At 42.8% G+C, this 23,624-nt stretch overlaps 2 protein-coding genes across 2 annotated transcripts; one reads left to right on the forward strand and one right to left on the reverse strand.

The window, feature by feature from the left end:
• Positions 1–2,255: 2,255 nt before the first annotated feature.
• On the reverse strand, positions 2,256–8,089 carry TIPRL (TOR signaling pathway regulator). Its single transcript, XM_053386158.1, has 7 exons — positions 7,938–8,089; positions 6,731–6,910; positions 6,064–6,163; positions 5,815–5,946; positions 4,835–4,930; positions 3,098–3,160; positions 2,256–2,664 (listed from the first exon to the last, which is right to left on the reverse strand). The coding sequence occupies exons 1-7, from the start codon at positions 8,036–8,038 to the stop codon at positions 2,530–2,532; spliced, it is 807 nt and encodes a 268-aa protein (XP_053242133.1). The 5' UTR covers positions 8,039–8,089; the 3' UTR covers positions 2,256–2,529.
• A 4,924-nt stretch (positions 8,090–13,013) lies between these two features.
• On the forward strand, positions 13,014–21,819 carry GPR161 (G protein-coupled receptor 161). The gene is made up of 6 exons (XM_053386159.1): positions 13,014–13,152; positions 16,438–16,849; positions 18,201–18,925; positions 19,390–19,494; positions 19,748–19,867; positions 21,142–21,819. The coding sequence occupies exons 2-6, from the start codon at positions 16,482–16,484 to the stop codon at positions 21,390–21,392; spliced, it is 1,569 nt and encodes a 522-aa protein (XP_053242134.1). The 5' UTR covers positions 13,014–13,152; positions 16,438–16,481; the 3' UTR covers positions 21,393–21,819.
• Positions 21,820–23,624: the final 1,805 nt, after the last annotated feature.

Here is a 23,624-nt window from a genome sequence, read left to right on the forward strand (position 1 = left end):
TTTCTGTATCTATTTTCACCTGGGTTCCTTCCCCAGGTCAAGCAATCATCATCTTTGTTCTGTTTATTATATGACTGGTAATAATGAAAGAAGACAAAGGTAGCCACAACAAAATTAATGGTTAGTATGAGCAACTGAGAGATTCCTAAGAATTACAGAATCAGCTGACCATCTGCATAAATTGTGGTGTCGACACATGCATGTTATGTACAGGTTATACATACTCAATTCTTTAGAAGAATCGCTTTGCGGTGGAAACTGCATCACTGAGCGATTTGCATGAAGTCAAGGTCTTCCATATACAGGTATGTTCAGTGGTGACCTTTTTACCATTGATCCTTTGGTATCCACCTTTAAAACTCATCAATCCGATCCTATGCGTGTTTACTCAGAAATAAGTCCTACAATGTGCAAGGGAACTCCTATTAAACATGCATAGCATTTGACTGCTTTGAAACTCCAAAGCAGATAGGTTTTAGAAGTGGGGAAATGTAGAATAGAAAAAAAATTCTTACTCACCACTGAAAAATGAATTGGTGGCACAGAAAAACAAGCAAGCCTGAAACAGTTGCTCAGACTCTTCACCGTCATGTGAAACCGAAGAAATACTGTCATGGCAGCAGAAATACATATGCTATTAGCAGGATATTTCTAAACTTCCACTGCCATTGGAGGGGTGGGAATCCCAACTTAAGTTTTCCTTTGGAGGGGTGGGAAAACACACAACACACTTCCCCCATCTCCTGCAAGCAGTACAATTAATCTCTTCTCTTATTAGAAAAAAACAACAGGACCAGAACAAAACACATGAAACACAGGTTTTCATCCAAAATATATAGCTCATTAGAAAGGCAGGAAAAGGGCTTGGTAGCAGAGTACTCTCAGAACACAAATATGAATATCTTTGTAATTGTTTTAAGTTAAAATATCGATAACTTAAAATTACAAGTTAAACATATTTGAAGTAGACTACTACAAAGTAAATTACTGACACCATATAAAGGAATCTCATGAATTTACATATTCTGGCAATGTAATCAATATTAACTCCCAGGATTATTATTTTTTTAATGGGAGGTAACATTCACCAAGAATATGGTACTGTGCAATCCATTTCAACGATTACTACCTATTATAAATGCCTAGCTTGCTTAAGAACCAACTCCATCAAAACTGTTAGAAAGCAACCTACCGTGAAACACTACTGGACCAAACTGATTATGCAACTCTTTGGCTTGGATCCAAAGATATCTTTCACAAATGGAAAAGGGACTTCTGCATGCACATTGGAAGCCCTGTCCATTTTTTCCAATTCCTCTGTTCCACTGCATTTTGAGGGACCCTCAGTCCTCGGGAGCTGCTTTTGGCGGAATGTAGGGCGAGGAGCAAAGAAAGCCCCAATTTGAAAACCAAGTTCCACTTTGCCTCCAAACTTTTGTTAAATTGCTTTTCCAAGATCTATGAAATGGTCATTGTGTTGTACTTAATGATGTCTGTGAGTGGAACAAACTTTTGCTCACACAACAGGACTTCACATTCCCCTTCTTCTCCTCCTCCTTGTTGTAGCCCCTCTAGCATCCTCAGTTTGCTCCAGAGGGTGAGATTTTGGAGGTATGCTTGGGTAGGAAAGTAAAATCTTGCTCCATGAGCAGTATACAACACTCAGTGCTGCCCTTAGTTTCATGTAGAAGGCATCAGCCTAGTTCGCATACCAAATTAAACCATACTTTACACGTCGTTATTTCACCCATGAAATCACCCACCACTTCTGACTAAGCTACACCAACCGTAAGTGGAAGCCAAGTTTTCTTCTTCGTTTACCACTCATGGTTTGGCAAGAATCAAATAACAAGCAGAGGGTCACATGTTCCAGCATGTCCAACCCAGGCTTGTTTCCTCCTCTGTGTGCCACAGACAGAAGCCAGGGAGAGCTCATTTATGCAAAACCAGTTTATTTTAAACTACGGTTTAATGTTGCATGTGAACAAGGCCAAATAGTGTTTCTCATGTATTTCTTATTTAAAGACAGACACCATGCAACTGATTAAAAGAGTAATACCATCCACTGAGATCCAAAAACTTACCAAGCATCAGTGATCAATGTGCTTAGTCCTAGGAATCTTATGAAACAAGGCCCTTGTATAACAAAGACTATGTTAAAACAAAGTTCTTAGTAGCTGTTCGAGCTTATGTATGAGTCTTGATTTTTCCTAAACCCACTAAACTTTCTTGAAATGCTGTATGCTTCAAAAGAATTACTGGTGATTTGTGGGCTTATTCTCCAATGTCAGGTAACTACAGTCCAGAACCAGTTTCAGGGCACATTTGAAATAGACACAACGAAAACATTAGCAAAAGTTTGAAATTAGCTCCCTGCTCCTGCCCATCCACAGCTACAGAAATTTTAGTCAGACATCCAAATAGATCTGTATCTAGCAAGTAGATAAATCTTCAGTGACAACGACCGAGGCATTACATGGTCTCCAGAACAAGGTCTGTTTCAAGTCCACAAAATTACGGAGATCCCACTTAAGTGCCTTCTGGCGCTGCTTCAGATTCAGGATGCAAATTCTCGGGAAACTCCAACTTCTCACATATGTTCTCCTTGACAGGTAAATACTGAGCAACCTCATTAGGTTCCGTGAAAAGGGGTGGAGGAACATGCTTAAAACCAAAAGAGAAAGAATTATGCAGAGCCCAGCCAAAGAGAAAACATATCTATACAGACTTAAAAGGGGCACTGTTAAACTTAAATTAGAATTAGTTATTCATATTGTTTCTATAACCTTTACACATATTAACACTACCAAATTTCTGCTTCAAAGCGAGTCTCTCTCCCATAAATGGGCAGCTTGAGAAACATGACCAAGTAGTGAAAACATGCATTACCCTGGAGACTAAAGCTCAGTAAAAAACAACTATTAATAAAAAAGGTCTTACTACACGAAATAATTTAAAATTTTCATTTCCCTGGTAATAAAACCTTGTAGATGCTCATGAAAGGTAGCATCTGCCAGTGCCCTATCAAAAAGTAATTTGCATCAAGAAGTTACCAACACTGACAAGAGAAAGACGCTCATGCTTAAAATGTTAATACCTTTAAGCTTGATATTTTGCTTTCCCTAGAGGTGTATTCCCGTAACATGTAGTGTTTATCAGCCTAGTAAGAAAGAAAACAGCTGAAATGTAACTGCATAAAATAATATAAGATTCTACAGACAGACATATTGGAAGGACTGGTCATGGGGAAGAGGTTAATTAACCCGTCATGGGCACAAATCACTCCTTGTATGAGATAAGCCAACAGGTGCAGTGTCAGCCAAACCAGTTGCTATGGCAACTGCCCAGTGCCAACTATATAGGTGCTTAAGGTATATCAGTTTATTTGTCAGTCAGTGAGTCTGTACTTGACTCAGAGTCTGTATTGCATCTTGTATTGCTGGAACAACAGATGTATTTTGTATTTGTATAGATCTGTATCTGCAAAGCCTGCAAGCTGTATGTATATATCAACGTCCAAAACTGTATTACTGAAGCTTTATCTTCCGTAGCAGTAAACTATTTTGGAGCTTAAGTTGCCTCTGTGTGGTGACTGGAACCGCAGACACTACCACATCTCACATCAGATTCCCAGATTTACTTTCAATAAATGTGAATTTAATACACAGAAATTAAATGTAAGTTGACAATGCAGACGGCTGGATGTGAGAACATGCTTTTCCCATTACCATTTAGACGAAACTAAAATAGAAATCTCTTGCATCAGACCTTAAATTGCTATCGTTTTCAATGAAGATGAGTTTCTGACATCCTCTAATCTACAAATCTGAACAAGTAATGTACCAATTGTGTTTTTCACCAACAATATCATTGAAGTAATGAATATTACCCAGGTTGTGTGGAACCAACTAAATCTAGCAAGACTAATTTGAAATAATACTTAAGCAATCTTTCCATATCATTTGTGAGTGACAGAATTCTTTTGTCTAGTTTAACAGATACTGTTCCATTGCATGAATGAAACTTGACAGCTGAACTTGACATCTAGACTTGACAAATGTTCTGGTTACTGAATTTCTTAAATTTGTATATTAATTTATATTTATTGTAATGTGTCTTTTAGTTTATTCATTTTGAATTTCTGTTCACTGGATTGTCTTTTAAGCTTTTGTCAGCTGCCTTAGGATGGGTATAGAAAGCAATATGTGTTTAAAAATGAATCTGAATCGTTTAGTTTAAAGGCATTTCTTCTACAAGATTCCACATCAGTACTTATGACTATGAATCCATAGGCACCTGCAGGATTTTGGGGGAGGGGGGAAACACTGAAGGGGGAGAGAGCAAGCTAGTCGTCTCCCCCCCCCCAAAAAAAGGGACTGCACATTTTGCTTTGTATCACAGGTTTTACAAATGCTAGGAACTTACTCTTTTTTAAAAAAAGAAAGTTGGGAAACCAGAGATTATGGTTACTCCAGAGCAACTACCCCGAAATGCCCTTGCATAAATCTACTAAGGGTTCACACAGTTCTAAGGGGATAAGTATCATGTGCAGAGAAGTCTGTACTTAGTTTTCTTAAGACTCCAGGAGTCTTCAGAACTCTAATCAAACTTGATTAACGATTCCTAAGAAATAGGAAGCCATCTTCCTGTACCTATCACGATATCGCTAACGAGCGCTCTCTCTCTCTCTCTATATATATATCTTTTGTAATGGCTAGACAATATAAATAATAATAATAATAAACGTACAAATCACAGCATATGGCATTTCATTTCTAAATATTAACCATTTTATGGTCTTCAGAACAAAATAAGCATATTAGGATTTCCTTACTTCATGATAAATCCTTGTATCATTCATTCTGATAAGCACACCATCAACTCGCAGGAAAAACCTCAAGAGCACAAAGAAGCTTGAAGGCATTACCCTCTGTGAAAAACAGGAAAAATAATTTGCAATTGCACACATCTACAATATTTTGCTCTTAAAAGGTAAAGGTACCCCTGACCGTTAGGTCCAGTCGCGGACGACTCTGGGGTTGCGGCGCTCATCTCATTCTATAGGCCGAGAGAGTCGGCGTTTGTCCTAATAAAAACTTCAGTGTGTAGCTCTTTTTCCACTGTTCAACTAAAATACTTTCTTGTAGATATTTATCCTTTAAAATGTAAATATTATGCAAGAGTATAATATTATGCAACTAAAATGTTTGACCTGTACTCAGTTTTAATACAAAGTCTTACAAAAACAACAACAACATGCATACCAATCACAACTTTAGTATTACAGAATATACATTGTTACAAAGTAATTGTTATCAGAAACTCAGATTTAAATCTTCAGACAGCATCTCAGATTGCACAAAAATAATAAAGTGCCAACTACAAGTTAGTATCAAGTTAATATCAGTACAGAACTTCAATTGAATCTGAATAGCCTTTACAAGATAATTATCTTGTCCTTTTAATGGAACCTCATGAGCTAGATACTTCCTGTCTCAAAGTCTTAAGCAAAGCAAAAGTTGGGGTGGAAACTGCATCCAGCCCATCATTACTGGGTTTTTTTTATTATAATGCTTAATATCAAAATAGGCTTTAAAGCAATTTACAAGTACTGTACACAAACCAATATAATACTGAGCTTCTATTGGCCTTTGGGGGGAAGAGAAAGAACTAGCTGACATCTTAAAGGAATATCTTTAACACAGAGAAAGAAATGTAAGTTTGGGCACTACACCTTTTCGTTTTTTCCTTCAGTCAAACTCTAAAGACATTTCCTACTGTAAGATATAACATGTACAAAGTGACCAAACTCACTATTTTTACACTCAGGCTTGAAACTCCATGATCGTGAAGTTCATCTTCAAACAGAAGTATTTCCTCAAAGAACATAATCTGTTCCCTGGCTTTTAGTTTCTCTGTATCTATATGTTCTGTTGTGGGAGAAACCTGGAAGAGGCAAAATAATTTAAAAGGTTTTTTTTTTATAAGAGTGCTCTTCAGACATTGTTTAACTGCTTAGTACTACAAAGTACGCAGCCGTTAATAGCACATTTAAGAACGTACCTTTAACTTTAATGTATCACCTAGAAGAGTTCCTTTGTAATCTGTTGTATAGGTCCAGTCATATGGTTTAACAACTTCCTTTGTGTGCTCAGGCTCAGACCTCAAGGGAAAAGATACACAACTATGTAGCATGTCAGTTTCAGAACCAAAGGATCTCTATAGATAGACCCAGTTTTTTACAGAGGCTATGGAAATGTTGCCTGTATATTTGCAAATTCCTAGAGATGTTGAAGAATGACATAACAGAATGACATAACATTATCAGCTGTACAGTATCAGTTTTGTTTATTCTAGATCAGAAATCATATAATATTTTTTGCTCAAGTTTTTTGCTCAGAGTTGTTGGCTGGCGCATCTGTATTACCAAGCAGAAATGTCAGAAACCTATTTCATCATAACTAAAGCTGTGGACTCAAGAAGTGATAAGCATATGAGGCACTGTTAGTGGGTGGTTCCCTTACATCACGATCTCAAAAACTGTGACTCGAGGGAAAGAGAAAATGTACAATAATATGTTATTTATGTTAAGGGAGAAAGTGACAAGCATTAAGCATTTATCCAGGTTACATCTCAAGTGGGTGACATAAAAAGTAAAAATCTAAGCTATTGCTCCAAAGTAGCTGAACGTATTAATTTGTCATATTAGATTAATCTTATATCTTATTACCTGCTTTCTTGCCACTCCTCTGCACAGGCAACTTTAACCATGCCTTGAGTGTTATTTACACATCTTAAGGCATCAGTTGCATTGAACTCTATTCCAAAGAGAGATTCATGTTGAATTCTTAAGACATTGTCTCCAAACATCATTTCTGGAACACAAGGCATGTGTAGTTCTTCAGCTAATCTGCATGGAAACAAAAAAGGTATGTCACTTTGGAACTATTTCACACTAACCACATAATTTAAAACAGAGACATAATTTGTTCTGAAGAATATTACAATATGCCACATCTAATTCCAAATATAGTAACACTGAATCAGCTGTGCTTATTTAAGATGAAATTAGCTCTGGAGAGTCTAACCTTCCCCAAACATGTACGTTCCTTTCATTTTTGGTCTGTCTCATAAGTCCCCAGCTAGACCGCAAGAGGTTAATTCACTGAAGGTTGCAATTTACCACAATACCTTCACAGCACATGGGCACCACAAATACACTTGACAGATCAACGTTAGCATTTAACAAGAGGATTTGCCACAAATGTAGCAGCACGCAAAGTGGCCCATAGAAAGCAAGAAAGTAAACTACAAACATATCACTTATAAGTAACTGGTGAAGTGTACATGATCTGATTGATCAGAGGACTTAGTCGTCTGGCAGAAACCTTATACAGTGGTACCTCGGGTTAAATACTTAATTCGTTCCAGAGGTCCGTTCTTAACCTGAAGCACCACTTTAGCTAATGGGGGCTCCTGCTGCTGCGCCGCCAGAGCATGATTTCTGTTCTCATCCTGAAGCAAAGTTCTTAACCTGAAGCACTATTTCTGGGTTAGCGGAGTCGGTAACCTGAAGCATCTGTAACCTGAAGCGTATGTAACCCGAGGTACCACTTGTAACTTGATTACTTAAAACAGCATGTCAGTTCAGAAACCTTAAAAGCATCCCCGCCCTCCTGCAAAGCATTTGCTTTCTGCACACTTGGGATCAGGTGGGATTTTTAGGAAAATGGAAAATGCTGTCGGTAGGGGAGGGGGGTTGTCACTTTACGTTTCAGCCGCCCAGGGAGGTTTCCGGGCTTATTTTCATTGAAATCCTATCAATAAAACCCGCCGGCCATCCGAATTGGCCCGCTGCAACCTGAAGGGCTCGGCCGACCTAGAAGCGGAGGCTCTGGCGACAGTGTTCCCTGGCATCCCCGCCCCCCGCCTCGCACCTCTCGGCCTCCGACGACTTGATGATGTGGGTCCGAGCGGCCGTCAGCTTCCACGGCCCGAAAGTGAAGTCTCTCCGGCTGCTTTTGAATACGGGCATCATGTTGGCGGCGACTGAAGTAGCATAGAGAGGGAGAAGCGGCAGAGAGAGCGACTTTCTTCCAAGTCCTTCCAAGAAGAAAACCCCGAAAAGGAGCAGTCGGGGGAATTAATAGCGGGGTCTGTTGTTGCTTTTTTTCCCCTCCCCCAAACAGCCGCCTCCGGAAACAGAAAGAACCCTGTTTCCGCTTCCGGGTTCATCATATGTGCGTTGCAAATAGGCTGCGGTCTTTCGCTAGTAACATTTCCGGTTCTTGGTGGAAGTCGGTGCCGTCTCCCATGTGCGGGGCAAATGCATATGAATCAGTGGGGAAACTCAAGCAGGGAGGCCTTTTCTCGATGAGGCGCTTGAAATAGTTGCGCCCCCTTTTCCCCAAACCCCATGCAAAGGGAAAAAGAGACTAAACAAGGATGAGAGCCTCGTTTGGTTTTTTTCGCAGGGGTTACACCGGGTTGGTGGGTGCGGAGTTTCTGCCCTCTCCAAAGCCTTAGAGAAAGCAGAAATTAAACAGAAAGTGACATGCTTAGAGTGATGACCGTCCGTTTTCTACCTGCTATGTAGTTTTGAAATAGCGCGGGAGTGTATGTAACCCATAGGTGCAATGTTTTCCACAGAATCGTCTTGTCTACCCAAAAGATGCACAGGGTTTTATTTTTTTAAAAAAGTGGTAGACAGGCTCCCATGCCTTTAACGGCTGTGCTGCAGGCACAACTTCAGTTGGTGCAGTCCTCTCCATATGGAGACGTGGGGGTTGCATCTGTTGAGTACTGTGGTACCTCGTGTTACATACGCTTCAGGTTACAGACTCCACTAACCCAGAAATAGTACCTCGGGTTAAGAACTTTGCTTCAGGATGAGAACAGAAATCGTGCTCCGGCGGCGCGGCAGCAGCAGGAGGCCCCATTAGCTAAAGTGGTGCTTCAGGTTAAGAACAGTTTCAGGTTAAGAACAGACTTCCAGAACGAATTAAGTTCTTAAGACGAGGTATCACTGTATCTGCTTTTTATGCAGCCCTTTAGCCAAAGGAGGACCTGACTCCCTCAAGGATATTCAAGGCACCTTGTCTGAATTTTTAGTTTTCATTTAAAAATAAACCTCTAGCTCTTGCAAGATATAAATGCAGTCAGAATGAGCACTAAGAACTAAATTTGCTCTCACTATTCAGCAGTCTGGCCAATGAATGCACTAGGTTCTTATTTTTACATTGTATTAATCATGTTGTTGTTGGCATCTGTCTGTCTCAGGAGACAGTGGAAGAGGGCGCCTTCGTGGGTAAAGTCAAACAGTTGCAGAGTCACAGTGCCTCCTGTGGCTGTAGAGACTGATACGGGACAGATATGTTTTGTTGCAAGTGGGGTATGAAGGCTTCTGGTTATGCTGCTATAGGCGCACCATTGTGTTTCTTCTCTTTGTGCTCCTCCCAGTAGTTACTCTCCCTCTAGTCCAGCCTTTCTCAAACTGTGGGTCCCCAGATGTTGTTCGACTACAACTCCCATCCCATACAACCCCTATCTAGCAAGGCCAGAGCTCAGGGATGATGGGAGTTGTAGTCCAACAACATCTGGGGACCCACAGGTTGAGAACAGCTGCCACTGCTGTAGATACACAAACTGACTGTCTTTCTCTAGGCACTGTGGTTGTCTGCAGGGAATTCACACAGGGCATGGTTAATGTTGCCACCCGTCATGTCACATTTGCAGACATCTTTGTAACAGAGCTGATCTGCTAACCGGCCTAGTGCCTGAAGCCAGCTCCCTGTGGAGCACGTCCTTGGGGATCCTGCCATCTTCCATTCTGCAGATGTGACCAAACCAGCGTAGACGTCACTGAGGGGACAAGCTTCTTGGCAAGGCAGCTATGGTATTGGTTCACCTCTCCAAAAGGCTGTGGGAGAATGTGATGCTAACAACCAAGATCAAGGTCAACCAGGCTTTCCTGTTAACCATGCTGCTTTATGGAAGTGAGTTGTGGACGACTTATAAATCAGTGTTTAATGACTTGGTATATGGCAATTTCTTATGTTCCTCTGGGGATGGGGGGAGGCAACAGCTTCTTCTCTTCCTTCTTCCATTTTCACTTCAGCACACTGGACTTCCCTTCCTCTGAGAACAAGGAGCAGCAACTGTTGTCCAGGCTAAGGGATGGCCAGTTGAAGGTGCCCTGCCCAGGGTGTGGCAAAATCCTCCAGTGGACACTCCACCCTCATATTCCATATCCCTCTGTTCCATAAGAGCTCTGTGTCAAACATTCATCAAAAATCTGTTATCTTTTCATTTTCTGGCCAAGCACATACTTTTCCTTTGTTCCTTCAACTGCCCAATTAACAGTTTTTATTTACTCTCTAAATCATTTAATCTAAATAGGGAATGAAGTGGTACTTTAAATTCTGCCAGTTGGATAGAGCTACGTGGGTAGAGAAGAGCAAGAAAAGACACTGAATAAACAAAACACTTACTTCATCATAACTCTTCATTTATTAACAAAACCAATCAAATGTTACATACACGAAATGCTTGCTTTTAACTTTTCTGTGTCTTCTAACACTTGCCAGCAGCTTAACTGCATTTAGGAAACACCCACACAGTTTTATGTTCCAACACCCAGTGATATAGCAAGCTCACCCAGTGAGCAAAAGGATTTTTCTTTTGGCTAGAAAGCATGTTTATCTTACTCTTTCACATTTCAGAGATGAAATTAGGCCAGCTCTTGAGTGTTCGCAGTACCCTTATTCTTACAGCCAGGACTGGCTGAGTCCAGATACATATTTATAGATGTTACACAGGACTCTGCTCCATTTACTGTACATCATAAGTTTTCTTTTTTCCTTTTTTCTAACAATTTAAGAATATTTAATCTCACAAATAATATGGTTCTTCTTATTGCAGAATAGCTGAAACTCATTTTTACATGTTGCTGTTACTCAGCTATACAAAAGTAACCCATATGTACTCAGAAGCTGCCAGATCCAGTCGTCTTTCAAAAGCTCACAAGCCTAGCTGCTAATCCATGCTATACACAACCCCAAAGAAGTGTGTAGAATTTGTAACTCAACTGAAACACAATCTATAAAATCTTCCGCCAAGGAGTTCAGGATGATATACACAGTTCTTACTGCCTTTTCATCCTTAAAACTTTGTGCAACAGGAAACACTCATCTTTCTATTACTAGTGGTGGCAAGAATGTCAATGGCCAGCAAATGGAAAACTTGTTCACCTCTCTCCATTGATTATTGGTTTGGTATAGTCTGGGATATAGCTCTCTCTGAGTATCTTACATATCAAAGAAAAGTAACTAGGGGAGAATCTAAATCGGATCATTTTTATGCTATTTGGTCAATTTTTATATATATACATCAATACAATAGAGATGGAACATAGACAATGGTCCAATTACGGTAAGTTTGTAGAGAGACTATGTTCTAGAAGAATAGGATTAAGTGATTTATCAGTCCCTTGTATTGTGATTATAAAAGATGCATCGCATGGATTAATGGAGGGTATTATTTTCCCTTTCTCTTATCCACTGTAGTTTTCTCTTATCCCTTTCTCTTATCCACTGTAGTTTTCCTTATTTTCCCCTTGTTGTTTTTATTTTGTCTTTATTTTAAAAATTAATAAAGTTTCTCTCTCTCGCTCAAAAAACCCACAACTTTGTGAAATAGGTAAAGGAAGAGATTTTGCCCAGTGAGCTTCATGCCCGAGCTGACACATCCATACCAGACATCCATACCAGACATACAGTGGTACCTCAGGTTAAGTACTTCATTCGTTCCGGAGGTCCATACTTAACCTGAAACTGTTCTTAACCTGAAGCACCACTTTAGCTAATGGGGCCTCCTGTTGCTGCCACGCCACCAGAACACGATTTCTGTTCTTATCCTGAAACAAAGTTCTTAACCCGAGGTACTATTTCTGGGTTAGCGGAGTCTGTAACCTGAAGCGTATGTAACCTGAAGCGTATGTAACCCGAGGAACCACTGTATTTACACCGCTGCCGTGGCTTCCCATAAAGTATCCTGGGAACTGTAGTTTGTTAATGGCACTGGGAATTGTGAAGAGTAAATTACAGTTCCCAGGATTCTTTGGGGGAAGCCAGTGTTGCCACTACTCCACACTGGCTCTCAGCTTAATTCATTTTGGATCAGTCAGAAGAATTTAGCCCAGGTGTGGGCAACTTTAATCCCTCAGGAGTCATCTTCCAGGGCTGCATTCCAGAGGTGGGCAGGCCTGGAACCAAAACTGGGTGGAACAACTTCTTTTCTTCCACCGGCTTCTCCTTTCCTCTCTTTGCCACCGACATTCTGAAATTACTCCAAGGGTTGCATGAAATTAAGCAGGTTCCTTAACTCTGCTTTAGTTTGATGGATTAGGACGCAAACTGTTGGAAAACCCGCTGAATTCTGTAACTTCATTGAAGGTGCTTCGTTTCATTGAAGGAAAGCCCTTTTTGCAAAATTAGCTTTGTGTGCTGTTCTGATCTTGCCCTAAAATACTGTGGATTCCACCCCTTTCCCACAAATACTCCTTTCTCTCCCTATCTCTCGCCGTGTTGAGTTTTGAGTCTGGTGCACAGCAAAATGGAGGGGAGAGAGAAAGTTTATGGAGTGTGAAAGACAGGAATCCTGAGGGTGGAGGGGAGAACAGCTATATAATATAAACTGTTTAATACTGGCGGTGAACCAGAGTACTGCTTAGGAACATCTCGCAGCTGCTGGTTTTCGAGTAAACCGCCTGGTCTCTAAAAGGCAAGGCAGCACTTTTGCCCAGGGCGAGCCTCGGCGTCGTTTCCTCACGTTGCACGGCGCTGACTCGCAGGCAAGCGCGGAGCCGTGGCTCTCTTTCGCCTCGCGAGCGCGACAGATCAAGAGGCGATATGAAAAGAGGGGCAGCAAACTGGGGAAGGACAAAGGAGGGGAGGAGCGGGTGGGGGAATGGGAGGAGCGAAACGGGGACTGGCGGGATGGGGAAGAGTAGCTGGGAGGATGGACGGGGAGGAAAGGGGGTCGGGCGCATTTTCTGGGAGTCTGGCGGCGGCGGCTGTGGGGGGTCCTGGGCGCGGTAACCTGACTCCGCTGGCCCTCGACGGTCGAGCAGGAGGAGGTCGGCCGGGTCTGACGGTGAGTGGGTCTCTCTTCCCCGCGCCCCAGCCCGGGATGAAGGGAAGGTGCGCGCAAGGGCGAGAGCGCGCGCGCAATGGAGGGGCCATTGTGTACGAGAGGAGGTCCCGGCTGGCCGCCTCTTCGGCGGGGGACCCTCCGGCCCCCGGGCGGGCTCTGGGCGGCCCCCGAACTGGCGGGGCCTCCGCGGCTGCGGGACAGAACCGGCTTTGTCTCTCCCCGCGGCGGGCAAGGCGGACGAGGGAGGGAGGGAGGCGCGCGGAGAGCCCCGCCGCCGCCGCCGCCACGGCCCCTTCCACGCCTCCACGGGTGGCAGCTCCAGAGGGAAAGGGCTGGGCTCCAAAGACGCTTGCACGGAGCAAAAAAAGAAAAAGCCCGGCTGATTGCGGGCAGCTCCGGGGACTGGGGGAATACAAGGCGCAAAGACCGCCGGGGAGAAGCGGAGGGCTTCGTCCACTTCTCAGGGTGGCGTGTCGAGAGTATCCAGGGAGTGAGGGACTCGGAACCGACGGCCTCCTCTGCGTTTGGGTTGCTTTCGACGGGTGACGAGATCTTGGGCTGGCAGGGATCCCCAGATCTCACACCCAAAAGCGAATGAGATGGGGAAGCTTCGTTGCCCGAATCCGTCTTTTGGTGCATGCAACTCTAGGCCTGCTTAAGATCACAGACGGCTTCCATTGATTCACACACATACAATTGTGCAGGAAGGAGTTGCTGCCTCTTGGTGGAACCCCGTGTCGCTAGCAAATGTGTGAATGAAGCAATGCACTTGGGGAAAGAATCCTAGACTGGTAGAGTTGGGAGGGGCTCTGAGGAGCATCAACCTCCTGTAATGCAGGAATCACAACTAAAGCATCCATGGCAGATGGCCATCCAACCTCTGCTTTAAAACCTCCAAAGAAGGAGAGTTCACCACGTCCCATGGGAGTCTGTTCCACTGCCCAACAGTTCTTACTTTCAGAAAGTTATTCCTGATGTTTACTCAGAGTCTCTTTTCTTGTAACTTGAATCCATTGGTTCAGGTCCTGCCCTCCAGAGCAGGAGAAAACAAGCTTGCTCCATCTTCCATGTGACAGCCTTTTAGATATTTGAAGATAAGGCTCACATGATTGGTCTTGCCCATATGGTTCATAGCAAGGGCAGCCAATATGGTGCCCTCCAGCTGTTCCAGACTACAACTTCCATCATCCCTGACCATTGGCTACAACATCTGGAGAGCACCACATCAGCTAGTTACCCATTTTATAGTACAGTACTGTATTACATTTCTGCACACGAACAGGACTGCACCACAAGAAAGAGGGAACCAATTGTTCTGTTTTTTTGTGGATGAAAAGAGCTGATATACAGTGTAGGATTTCTGATCTGTATTAGTAGGCCCCTTTTTGAACTGTGGTATTACATGTTATGCATTAATTAATAGATCCAGATCAAAAGGGCAAAGGTTGCATTTGTGTCCCTGCATGAAAAACTGCTGTGGTGTACATGCAAAACTAATGTTGAGCACTTAAAGTCCCATTGATTTCAATGTGAAAATTAAGCAAGTGATTCATTTCCCCCAGTTGATGTCACCGGATCTTAGAAAGTGCTTGCATTTATGCAGGTATGATTTGAATCATACCTCTGATTGACAGACCTTTGGGCAGCTTGCTCAGGGTACCAGTGGTACCCAATGGAGGGAGTAGGCTGGTCCTTTCTAAATGTATGAAAATGCTTTGAGATTCCTGATGAGTAAGAATTGCTACTGCCCTACATGTGTAAAATCTTTCGGAATTCTTGAGCACACTATTGCTCATTCAACAGAGAAAGGTACTGCAGATTGTGGGCAGAAATCCCTGCTTCCATTTAAAAGCTAGAACAGGGAGATATTCCTATCACTAGCCATCTGCTTGTGTGGAATGCAATAAATGTTATGTACTTAACCCTGTTGTTGATTATTATTGTTACTCAAAGGACAGATTTAATTGGTGTAAAGGGAAATAGAGAATTATCTGTGTACCAAGCAATTAGATACACAATAGTCACTGTGAGACAGATCTGTTACCCATACAATGAACTCTTAACTCATTGCCGCCTCAATTTTGCTACTGCTACTATAGCTGGTTGAAATTCTTGAAATGTCAGGGAAATACTGAAAAAACATTGAAGGCTAACAGTGCAAGCCTAACCATGTCTGCTTGGAAGTAAGTACCGTTGCATTCAATGGAGCTTACTCCCAGGTAAGTAGGGTTAGAATTGAAGTCCCATAAATTTCAATATGAAGTGTGCTCAACGAATTTACTCTGGATCCAAATGGTGATGGGTGCCACTTTTCAGCAGATTATTAAAACAATAATGATCAATAAAACTTTATAATAAAACAGAAGAGGCTAATCTTGAAGAAGCTTTTTTCAATTGCAGGAGGGCAGTTACACCCCTTGGAACTGGGTGGTGGCAGCTCATCAAGCTGTTTCTGCTTCTTCTCCTTCACCTCAGGGCAAGGCGGCTGTTTGTTTACACTGAGTTGTGCCTTCCAATTGAGACATCCCCCACTACCTACTGTATTGGCCCGAATATAAGCCACAACTCAAATATAAACCACACCTTGAAAATTGATTGTGGGGGGAGGGGAGGAAAAAAAATACCCAAATATAAGCCGCACCCTTAAAATTGGAGGGGTAGGGGGATTCCGAAAGGCATCTGCCCAATGAAGTGCAATCACACAAGAGGAGCACACACAAGGCTTGCCCAAGGAGGGTGGTTGGGAATCAAAAGGGGGGGTCAAAAAGCACCCGTCCCGAACAAGCACACTCTCACCACCGAAGCCCATACGGTCGTCAGCTGCCTAATACAGTGACTGCTTTGCTGGCGGCCTTCCCCTTTCCTTACCACAGCTCAGGGGAGGCTTGGGAGCGGAAGGTGGGCTGCGCACCATTCCCTTGCGCTCCTGGGCTGCTTCCTGGTGGGGGAGCCACTCCGCTTTGCTGGTGGCCTTCCCCCCCTTCCTCCTTCTTTCTGGTGGTTCGGGCAAAGCTTGGGAGCCACGGTTGGGACGGGCACCCTTGTCCCGCACCCCTGACGGCCCTCGTGGGCAGCTGTTTCAGCAGCGATATCGTAAGGTCACAAATATCAGCCACACTTTAACTTTTCGCAGTCGGAATTTGGGAAAAAAGTGTGACTTTGGGCCAATATGGTATATATGCAGCATTCCTCAAGAGAATAGGACAGACACTGAGTGTGAAAAATCTGCCAGTAAGTCTCCAACTGCATTGGCAGAGAATATATATAGTATCTCTTCTTTTTCAGGTGTCCAGCATGTCCTGGCTGCTCCAACACAGGACGCTCCGACAATGAGCATCAACTCGCCTCTCAGCAACGAGAACGCCTCAGGGAACCTTACGGTGCTGGAAGACGGAGCTGGCCGAGTTACAGAGTCCATTGCTATTATTGTCATCACCATTTTCATTTGTTTAGGAAACCTGGTGATCGTCCTCACTCTTTACAAGAAGTCGTACCTCCTCACGCTGAGCAACAAGTTTGTTTTCAGCCTGACCCTGTCCAATTTCCTCCTCTCCGTGCTGGTTCTTCCTTTTGTCGTGACCAGCTCCATCCGGCGGGAATGGATCTTCGGAGTCGTTTGGTGCAATTTCTCTGCCCTGCTCTACATGCTGATCAGCTCGGCCAGTATGCTCACTCTTGGACTCATTGCAATCGACCGGTATGTTGTCATAGAATCATAGCATCACAGAGCTTGGAAGGGACCCTGAGGATCATCTAAGCCCAACCCCTGCAATGCAGGAATATGCAGCTGTCCCTTATGGGGATCAAACCTGCAACCTTGGTCTTATCAGCACCAGGCTGTAACCAACTGAGCTATCCAGCTGCTTTCATTACAGATGGGATGTGGGTGAGCAGTAAAGACAAGCCAGAATACACCTGTGCAGGGAGGGAGACCCGGCTTAAAGTAATACAGGACAAGATTGTCCTGACAGAAAATACTTTTGGGGGAGTCTACAAGCGCGGGTGGCGCTGTGGGTTAAACCACAGAGCCTAGGACTTGCCGATCAGAAGGTCGGTGGTTCGAATCCCCGCGACAGGGTGAACTCCCGTTGCTCGGTCCCTGCTCCTGCCAACCTAGCAGTTCGAAAGCATGTCAAAGTGCAAGTAGATAAATAGGTACCGCTCTGGCAGGAAGGTAAACGGCATTTCCGTGCGCTGCTCTGTTTCGCCAGCAGCGGCTTAGTCATGCTGGCCACATGACCCAGAAGCTGTACGCTGGCTTCTTCGGCCAATAAAGCGAGATGAGCGCCGCAACCCCAGAGTCGGTCACGACTGGACCTAATGGTCAGGGGTGCCTTTACCTTTACCTTACAAGCATCAAAGAGTGATCAGACAGAACCATTCCTCTATGGGGCCTCCCAGAAGACATCTGGCTGGCCACTCTAGGAAACAGGATAAGAACATAAGAATCCAGTTGGGTTGACCAATGGCTCATCTAATCCAGCGTCTTGTTCTCTCAGCGGCCAGCCAGATTACAATGGGAAGCCTGCAAGCAGCGTCTGAGTTGGACAGCACCCTCCCCTGTACCTAATAAAAAATAATAATAATAATTTTTTATTTATACCCCGCCCTTCCCGGTTCAGAAAACCGGGCTCAGGGCAGCTAACAACAAATTTAAAACACTTAATTGATGCAACAAAAAACAGCATAAAATACAGTATAAAACGTGAATAACAATAAATTCATAATTCAAAAATCAATTTAGTGTGCACTAAATTTAGTGTGCACATTCATGTAACATCATAAATGTCAGCTGGTGCTCCAGCATGCCTAATTAAAAACTGCACCATAATGACAGATTTGACCAATTTATATTTTAGCATCATCACTTTGTGTGTCCTTTGAGCTCCAAACCATGCAATAGCTGTATCTGTAGAAGTTGCCCATTTGGTTGATTACTGGGGCGAGTTTCAAATAACCAAGAGCAAGTTTTTTAAAGAAAAGACTCATTTCCCCTTCTTACTGCATGCTTTGTTAGGTTGCTGAATCCTCCTTTTATTTTTCCTCAGGTACTACGCTGTCCTGTACCCGATGGTTTACCCAATGAAGATTACAGGTAACAGAGCTGTTGTTGCCCTTCTGTACGTCTGGCTGCATTCCCTCATCGGGTGCCTTCCTCCACTCTTTGGCTGGTCTTCGTTAGAGTTTGACCAGTTCAAATGGATGTGTGTGGCCGCGTGGCATAAAGAAGCAGGCTACACTGCCTTTTGGCAGATCTGGTGCGCGCTGCTGCCCTTCTTAGTCATGATGATTTGCTACGGATTCATATTCCGCGTGGCCAGGATTAAAGCGCGGAAGATTCACTGTGGGAGCGTGGTCATCGCGGAGGAAGACACCCAAAGGAATGGGAGGAAAAACTCCAGCACTTCAACGTCCTCGTCAGGCAGCCGAAGGAACGCTTTCCAAGGAGTCGTTTATTCTGCCAATCAGTGCAAAGCTTTGATAACTATCTTGGTTGTGATTGGTGCTTTCGTAATCACATGGGGGCCTTATATGGTGGTTATTACATCCGAGGCACTTTGGGGGAAAGACAGCATTTCTCCTGCTTTGGAGACACTGGCAACTTGGTTGTCTTTTACAAGTGCTATTTGCCACCCTTTGATTTATGGACTCTGGAATAAAACGGTACGCAAGGAGTTGCTGGGAATGTGCTTTGGAGACCGGTACTACAGAGAATCATTTGTTCAACGGCAAAGGACATCCAGATTATTTAGTATTTCTAATAGGATCACAGGTAATAAAGCATGGTGGTATGGCTTATGGTATGATTTCTCTAAATACCACTTTCTCACCCAAAGGCTTGTTGCCTTTTTATTATTTTTATGCTTGCCAGGTGATGTTGAAGAAATATTAGTAGTCTCTCAAATGTGTTAGTTAAGGTCACTTAAACATCAGTTGCTCATGTCGACAGGGAAACATTCAGATTCCACTACCACTGAAAGGGAGAGGAATAAATTCCCCGTCTTTGATTTCTCCTTTGGAGATGGTATTCCTGTCATTTGGTGTTTAACTCTGGATTATGCAAACATACTTGTAGCAGCCTTTTCATTAACTCTCAGTACAGATGCTGCAGTTTAGCTGTTGGCTAAATCAAACAGCTGGATAATAAGTCATGGGAGCTTTGGAACATGCTTTTGTTAAATCTCCCAGCACTTCTCCAGGATGTAGTTTGCTAATGCTGAAGGTCTTTTTTTGCAGATTTGGGACTCTCTCCACATCTCACAGCTCTCATGGCAGGTGAGAGGACTTTAGGACACAGCAGCAGCACTGGCGATACAGGTTTCAGCTGCTCTCAGGATTCAGGTAACTCTTCCTTTTTTAAAATTTCACTTGCATTTTCCAAGTTGTGAGAAACTATTATTATAAGAAACTGGATTAAAAGTGGCACTTGCTGGTAACAGTGTTTAGCAATTCAAGGTGCTGGTCTTGATCTATATAGCCCTCCATGGCTTGGGACATCTGTACCCAACAGAATGCCTCCTCCCATTTTTTTTGCACGTATTCATCATAGTAATTCTTCCATAAGTTAACTGTACAAGCCATGGTCTTGTTTTAGGAACAGATGTCATGCTGCTTGAAGACTATAGTTCTGATGGAGTTCATCACCCACATTGCCTTTATCCCCATCGACGGAGGAGTTCTGTGACTTTTGAAGATGAAGTGGAACAAACTAAAGGTGTGCTGAGGCTGGGTATTTTAGTCCAAAGCATACAGAAAACACTTAAAATATTACTGTGTACTATGCAAGTGTTAAAAACCAGACAGATCTCTGTCAAAATAGCTTACAGCTATGAGACATAAGGTGGAAGAAAAGAGATGTTGGATAAAACACGATTTATTTACTACTTTTACCTTTCAGCCAATACATAAGGTGTACAGTCAGTGCTTTTTTTCTGGGGGTAATCAACGGTACACAGTACTGGCACCTTTTTTCTAGAAGAAAAGCACTGTACAGTACTTGACTATATTCAACTTTGAAGGTTTTGGTTCACCTGTGGTGTGTGTTATCTGGACCAATGAACTATGGTTAACACTAACTATGGCTAGTTTCAAACACGCCAACAAAACTCTAGTTACTGAAACCAGTTTGTTTAAAACTAACCATATTTAAGATTAGGCATTGTTCCAGATCCAGATGACAAACTGAGGTTAATTCAAGGTGGAAGCTTCCAAACTCCTCCAGGTAGTGAAGGAGCAGGGGAGGCTGGCAGGGAATGTGTGACTTCAGGAGGTAACTAAGCTTGATCAGGTTTCACTAAACTGTTCACATCTTGCTAAGCTATACTTTAGCATGGCAGCTGTTCTTCACTAATGGAAGCTAAGGAATAACATGCAAAAAGCCAGGGGGTGAAACATACAGAAAAGAAGGATGAAAACTACTTTAAAAACAGGGGACCCATACAGGGGAGCTATAGATTGTAAGTGGATAAGACACAGAAAACAATAAAATAAAGTGGTACCTGAGTTAAGCAAATTGTTCAAGGGCAAATTACAGAACTAGTGCTGCAGGTATTAAATAAAATAATAACCTGTAATTTCTGTGCTACTGGTAAGACCAGGCATGGGCAGATGTTTTGTTAGCTCATGGAGCTGGGTGCAAAAAACAATGATACAAGTATTCGTCCTATTGTTATTACTGAAGTCAGTGTTTAATTCAGAACCATTTTTTTCTCCATTTAGATGACTTTTGCAAGCAGCCTCAATATCTGCTGCCAATACACTGTAGTTTAAGTTTACAGATAGATGTCTTTATTAAAATCAGGCATTTGCTTTGCTTTGACTCTCCATTTGATTAGTTTTAGAATTATTATGTTATTTCATGGTAGAATCCTGAAATTATCTGTATTAATAGATCCACTGAGGAGCTATTTTGTGTATGAAGTCTACAAATAGTTCCTTGTGGGCAACGCTTCCATACGTTCTTCTAAACTGTCTGTTTTCTCTGTTCAGAAGCGGCAAAGAATTCTGTTCTCCAGGTAAAAGCTGACGTTCATAAGTCTCTGGACAGTTACGCATCCAGCCTGGCCAAAGCTATTGAGGCAGACGTGAGGATCACCTTGTTTGGTGGAGACGCTTTACCTGGCTCTCTGTTTCCAGTGCGAACTGTGACAGGCAGCAACGGTGGTGCGGCCCGGCGTGGGGGCAGGACCCACGTTGGCCAAAGACTGCAGCTACAAAGCATTGAGGAAGGGAACACTTGAAATTTCTCCCAGCAAGGAACAGACGGAACCACTAGGGACGATACAGGGCCATTTGAAAGGAAAGCAAAATGGCCTTCAGCATTTTAGTCCAAGGACATTTAAAAAGAAAAAACCTGAAGTCTTGTCTTAACAGTATTAGAATTTGTGTGCATATGTCAAATATATGTGTTTTGCCCTTCAGGGTAAGGTTAAGGCCACCTTGTGCCTGACTGACTGCTCAGTTAGGAAACAGGTCAAAACGAAAAGGAAATTAGAAGTAGACAAGGGAGGCTACTCACAACATGAATGATAAGCTCTGCTTCTTGAAGTGATACGGGATTCCTTACAGGATCCTCTTCCTACTTGTTTTCTCTTTAATTCCACCCACTGACACTATCCATTTGAGACAGCTCCTTTCCTCCACCCACCCTATGCTTTCATAAATGCAACATTTCATAATGCAACAAATTCATAAAATGCAATTTCCTCCACATGCTCCTGGAGAACAGTACAAAGAAACACAACAGTTGCCTTAATAGATAAAGTGGAGTTTTGTCATGTCTAGTGTTTGGCAATGGCTGAGAGATGGCATGATGTGGGGAAGACAAGGAAACTGAAAAGGAAAACTTTCAGGCATCAAGGATTGGTTCCTTACCAGATTGGAAAGGAGATGAATAGCTGCAATCCTAACTCCATTTTTCTGGGAATGAGCCCCACTAAATTCAGTACTTCTGAGTAGACATAAGTTAGGACGGCACTGTAAAGCAGGAGGTGTTTTATGGTTGGACACATGCAGAAATGTATGTCTAGTCTTACCTTAATGACTTTTGAGAAGTGCCGTGTATGTGGTTTTAACTAATGCACAACAGCTGAACCAGTTTTTACATCCCATTGGCGGTGTTTCCAGGTAAGCTGTGAATCAGGTTTTCCTGATGTGAAACCAGCATAAAGTGAGTGTTTGAAAACTGGAATTCATCAAGTCATCCACAACACAATGCAACTCATACTCAGTCAAACTGAAACCTTTTCAGACACCTGCTTGAAAGTCTCTGTCCCGCTTTTCTTCTCTCCCCCCCCCCCCGTACTTCTTTTTTGGGTTTCACAGAAAGGCTGAAATCTTGAGTCTGCTGAAACAATTGGGAGTTTTGCTATGCCAGAGCATAGCTATCACTAATCAGGCTTTGACAAAAATTAGCAAATGGTTAGCTCAGAATGCTGGGTTCGCAGGGGCAGCTTTGAATTCAACAGTGTGTACTGCGAGGCACCTTGCCTTTAAATTCTCCTTTTATGCCATCTATAACATACAGAAATAGTAGGTTCTATTTACCTACTTGTGCCATATAGGATTACTTAAATAATTATCATACAGTGGTCAAAACATATTTCAAGTGCCATGAATAAACCTCCAGACATAAAGTATGTCCATAGCTACTAATTCTTTAACGTTAGAAGGAAGAAATGAGACTCTTTTTAGTGGTGGTGCTGTAGCATGGTCTCCTGAAGACCACTTTTAATTTACACTTCAGTTCTGCTTACATCTGTGGGAACGGCTTCCAAGTAAATATGGTTGGGATCACAGCCATGCAGGCTGGGGGTGATAAGTGCTGGAGTCCAACAATATCTGGAGGGCCACTGGTTCCCCATCCCTGCTAATAGCCTAGTGAATATGCTAACAATGCTTTTATGTGCATGGAAGAGTTGCTGAATTTTCCCTTCTAAGTGTTCCTCCTAGCACCACAGCAAAATGGTGCCCTGAAATACTCCCTTTCCTTTACGGGGGTGTGGAGGATGCCATAAGGTGAGGCTTGAAAAACCTCTGGATGCGCTTTTAAATTTCATAAGGATATGTTTCCATTTGTATTACTCTGCTCAGTAATGTAAATCACTGTGTGACAAAAAGCACTTGCCAATCTTTGGTTAAACAAATGAATCTTTAGAGTAACCAATTATTTTGATGGTAGGAGTCCAAGATTTTGCACAGACCTTTTCTCAAACCATCTACCCAAATGATGTTTACAACAGTTACAACTGTGCCAAGAGCTTTGAAATGTTTTAATATTCTGTGTATAACACCTGTTCTGCAATACTGAGCAGCTCTTAACAACTTTGATAAATGTGTTCAAGCACTCCTGCTGCTAATAACCTTTCTACAGAACAGCGGCATTTTTATACTTGCTTTTCCCTTTCCTTAACTGCAAATGGAAAATAATTATATATTTCAAATATTAAGGAATCCACTCTAGATGAATCCCA

The sequence above is a fragment of the Podarcis raffonei genome, chromosome 4 (assembly GCF_027172205.1).
Source record: "Podarcis raffonei isolate rPodRaf1 chromosome 4, rPodRaf1.pri, whole genome shotgun sequence".
Taxonomy (NCBI): Eukaryota; Metazoa; Chordata; class Lepidosauria; order Squamata; family Lacertidae; genus Podarcis; species Podarcis raffonei.

Coding starts and splice junctions, on each gene's coding strand:
- TIPRL (XM_053386158.1), bottom strand. CDS start 8,038: ATGATGCCCGTATTCAAAAGCAGCCGGAGAGACTTCACTTTCGGGCCG. Junction 6,164..6,730: donor GAGGAGTGGCAAGAAAGCAG/GTAATAAGATAT, acceptor TTTTCCCTTGAG/GTCTGAGCCTGAGCACACAA. Junction 4,931..5,814: donor CAAGCCTGAGTGTAAAAATA/GTGAGTTTGGTC, acceptor TGTTTTTCACAG/AGGGTAATGCCTTCAAGCTT.
- GPR161 (XM_053386159.1), top strand. CDS start 16,482: ATGAGCATCAACTCGCCTCTCAGCAACGAGAACGCCTCAGGGAACCTT. Junction 16,850..18,200: donor GGACTCATTGCAATCGACCG/GTATGTTGTCAT, acceptor ATTTTTCCTCAG/GTACTACGCTGTCCTGTACC. Junction 18,926..19,389: donor TATTTCTAATAGGATCACAG/GTAATAAAGCAT, acceptor CTTTTTTTGCAG/ATTTGGGACTCTCTCCACAT.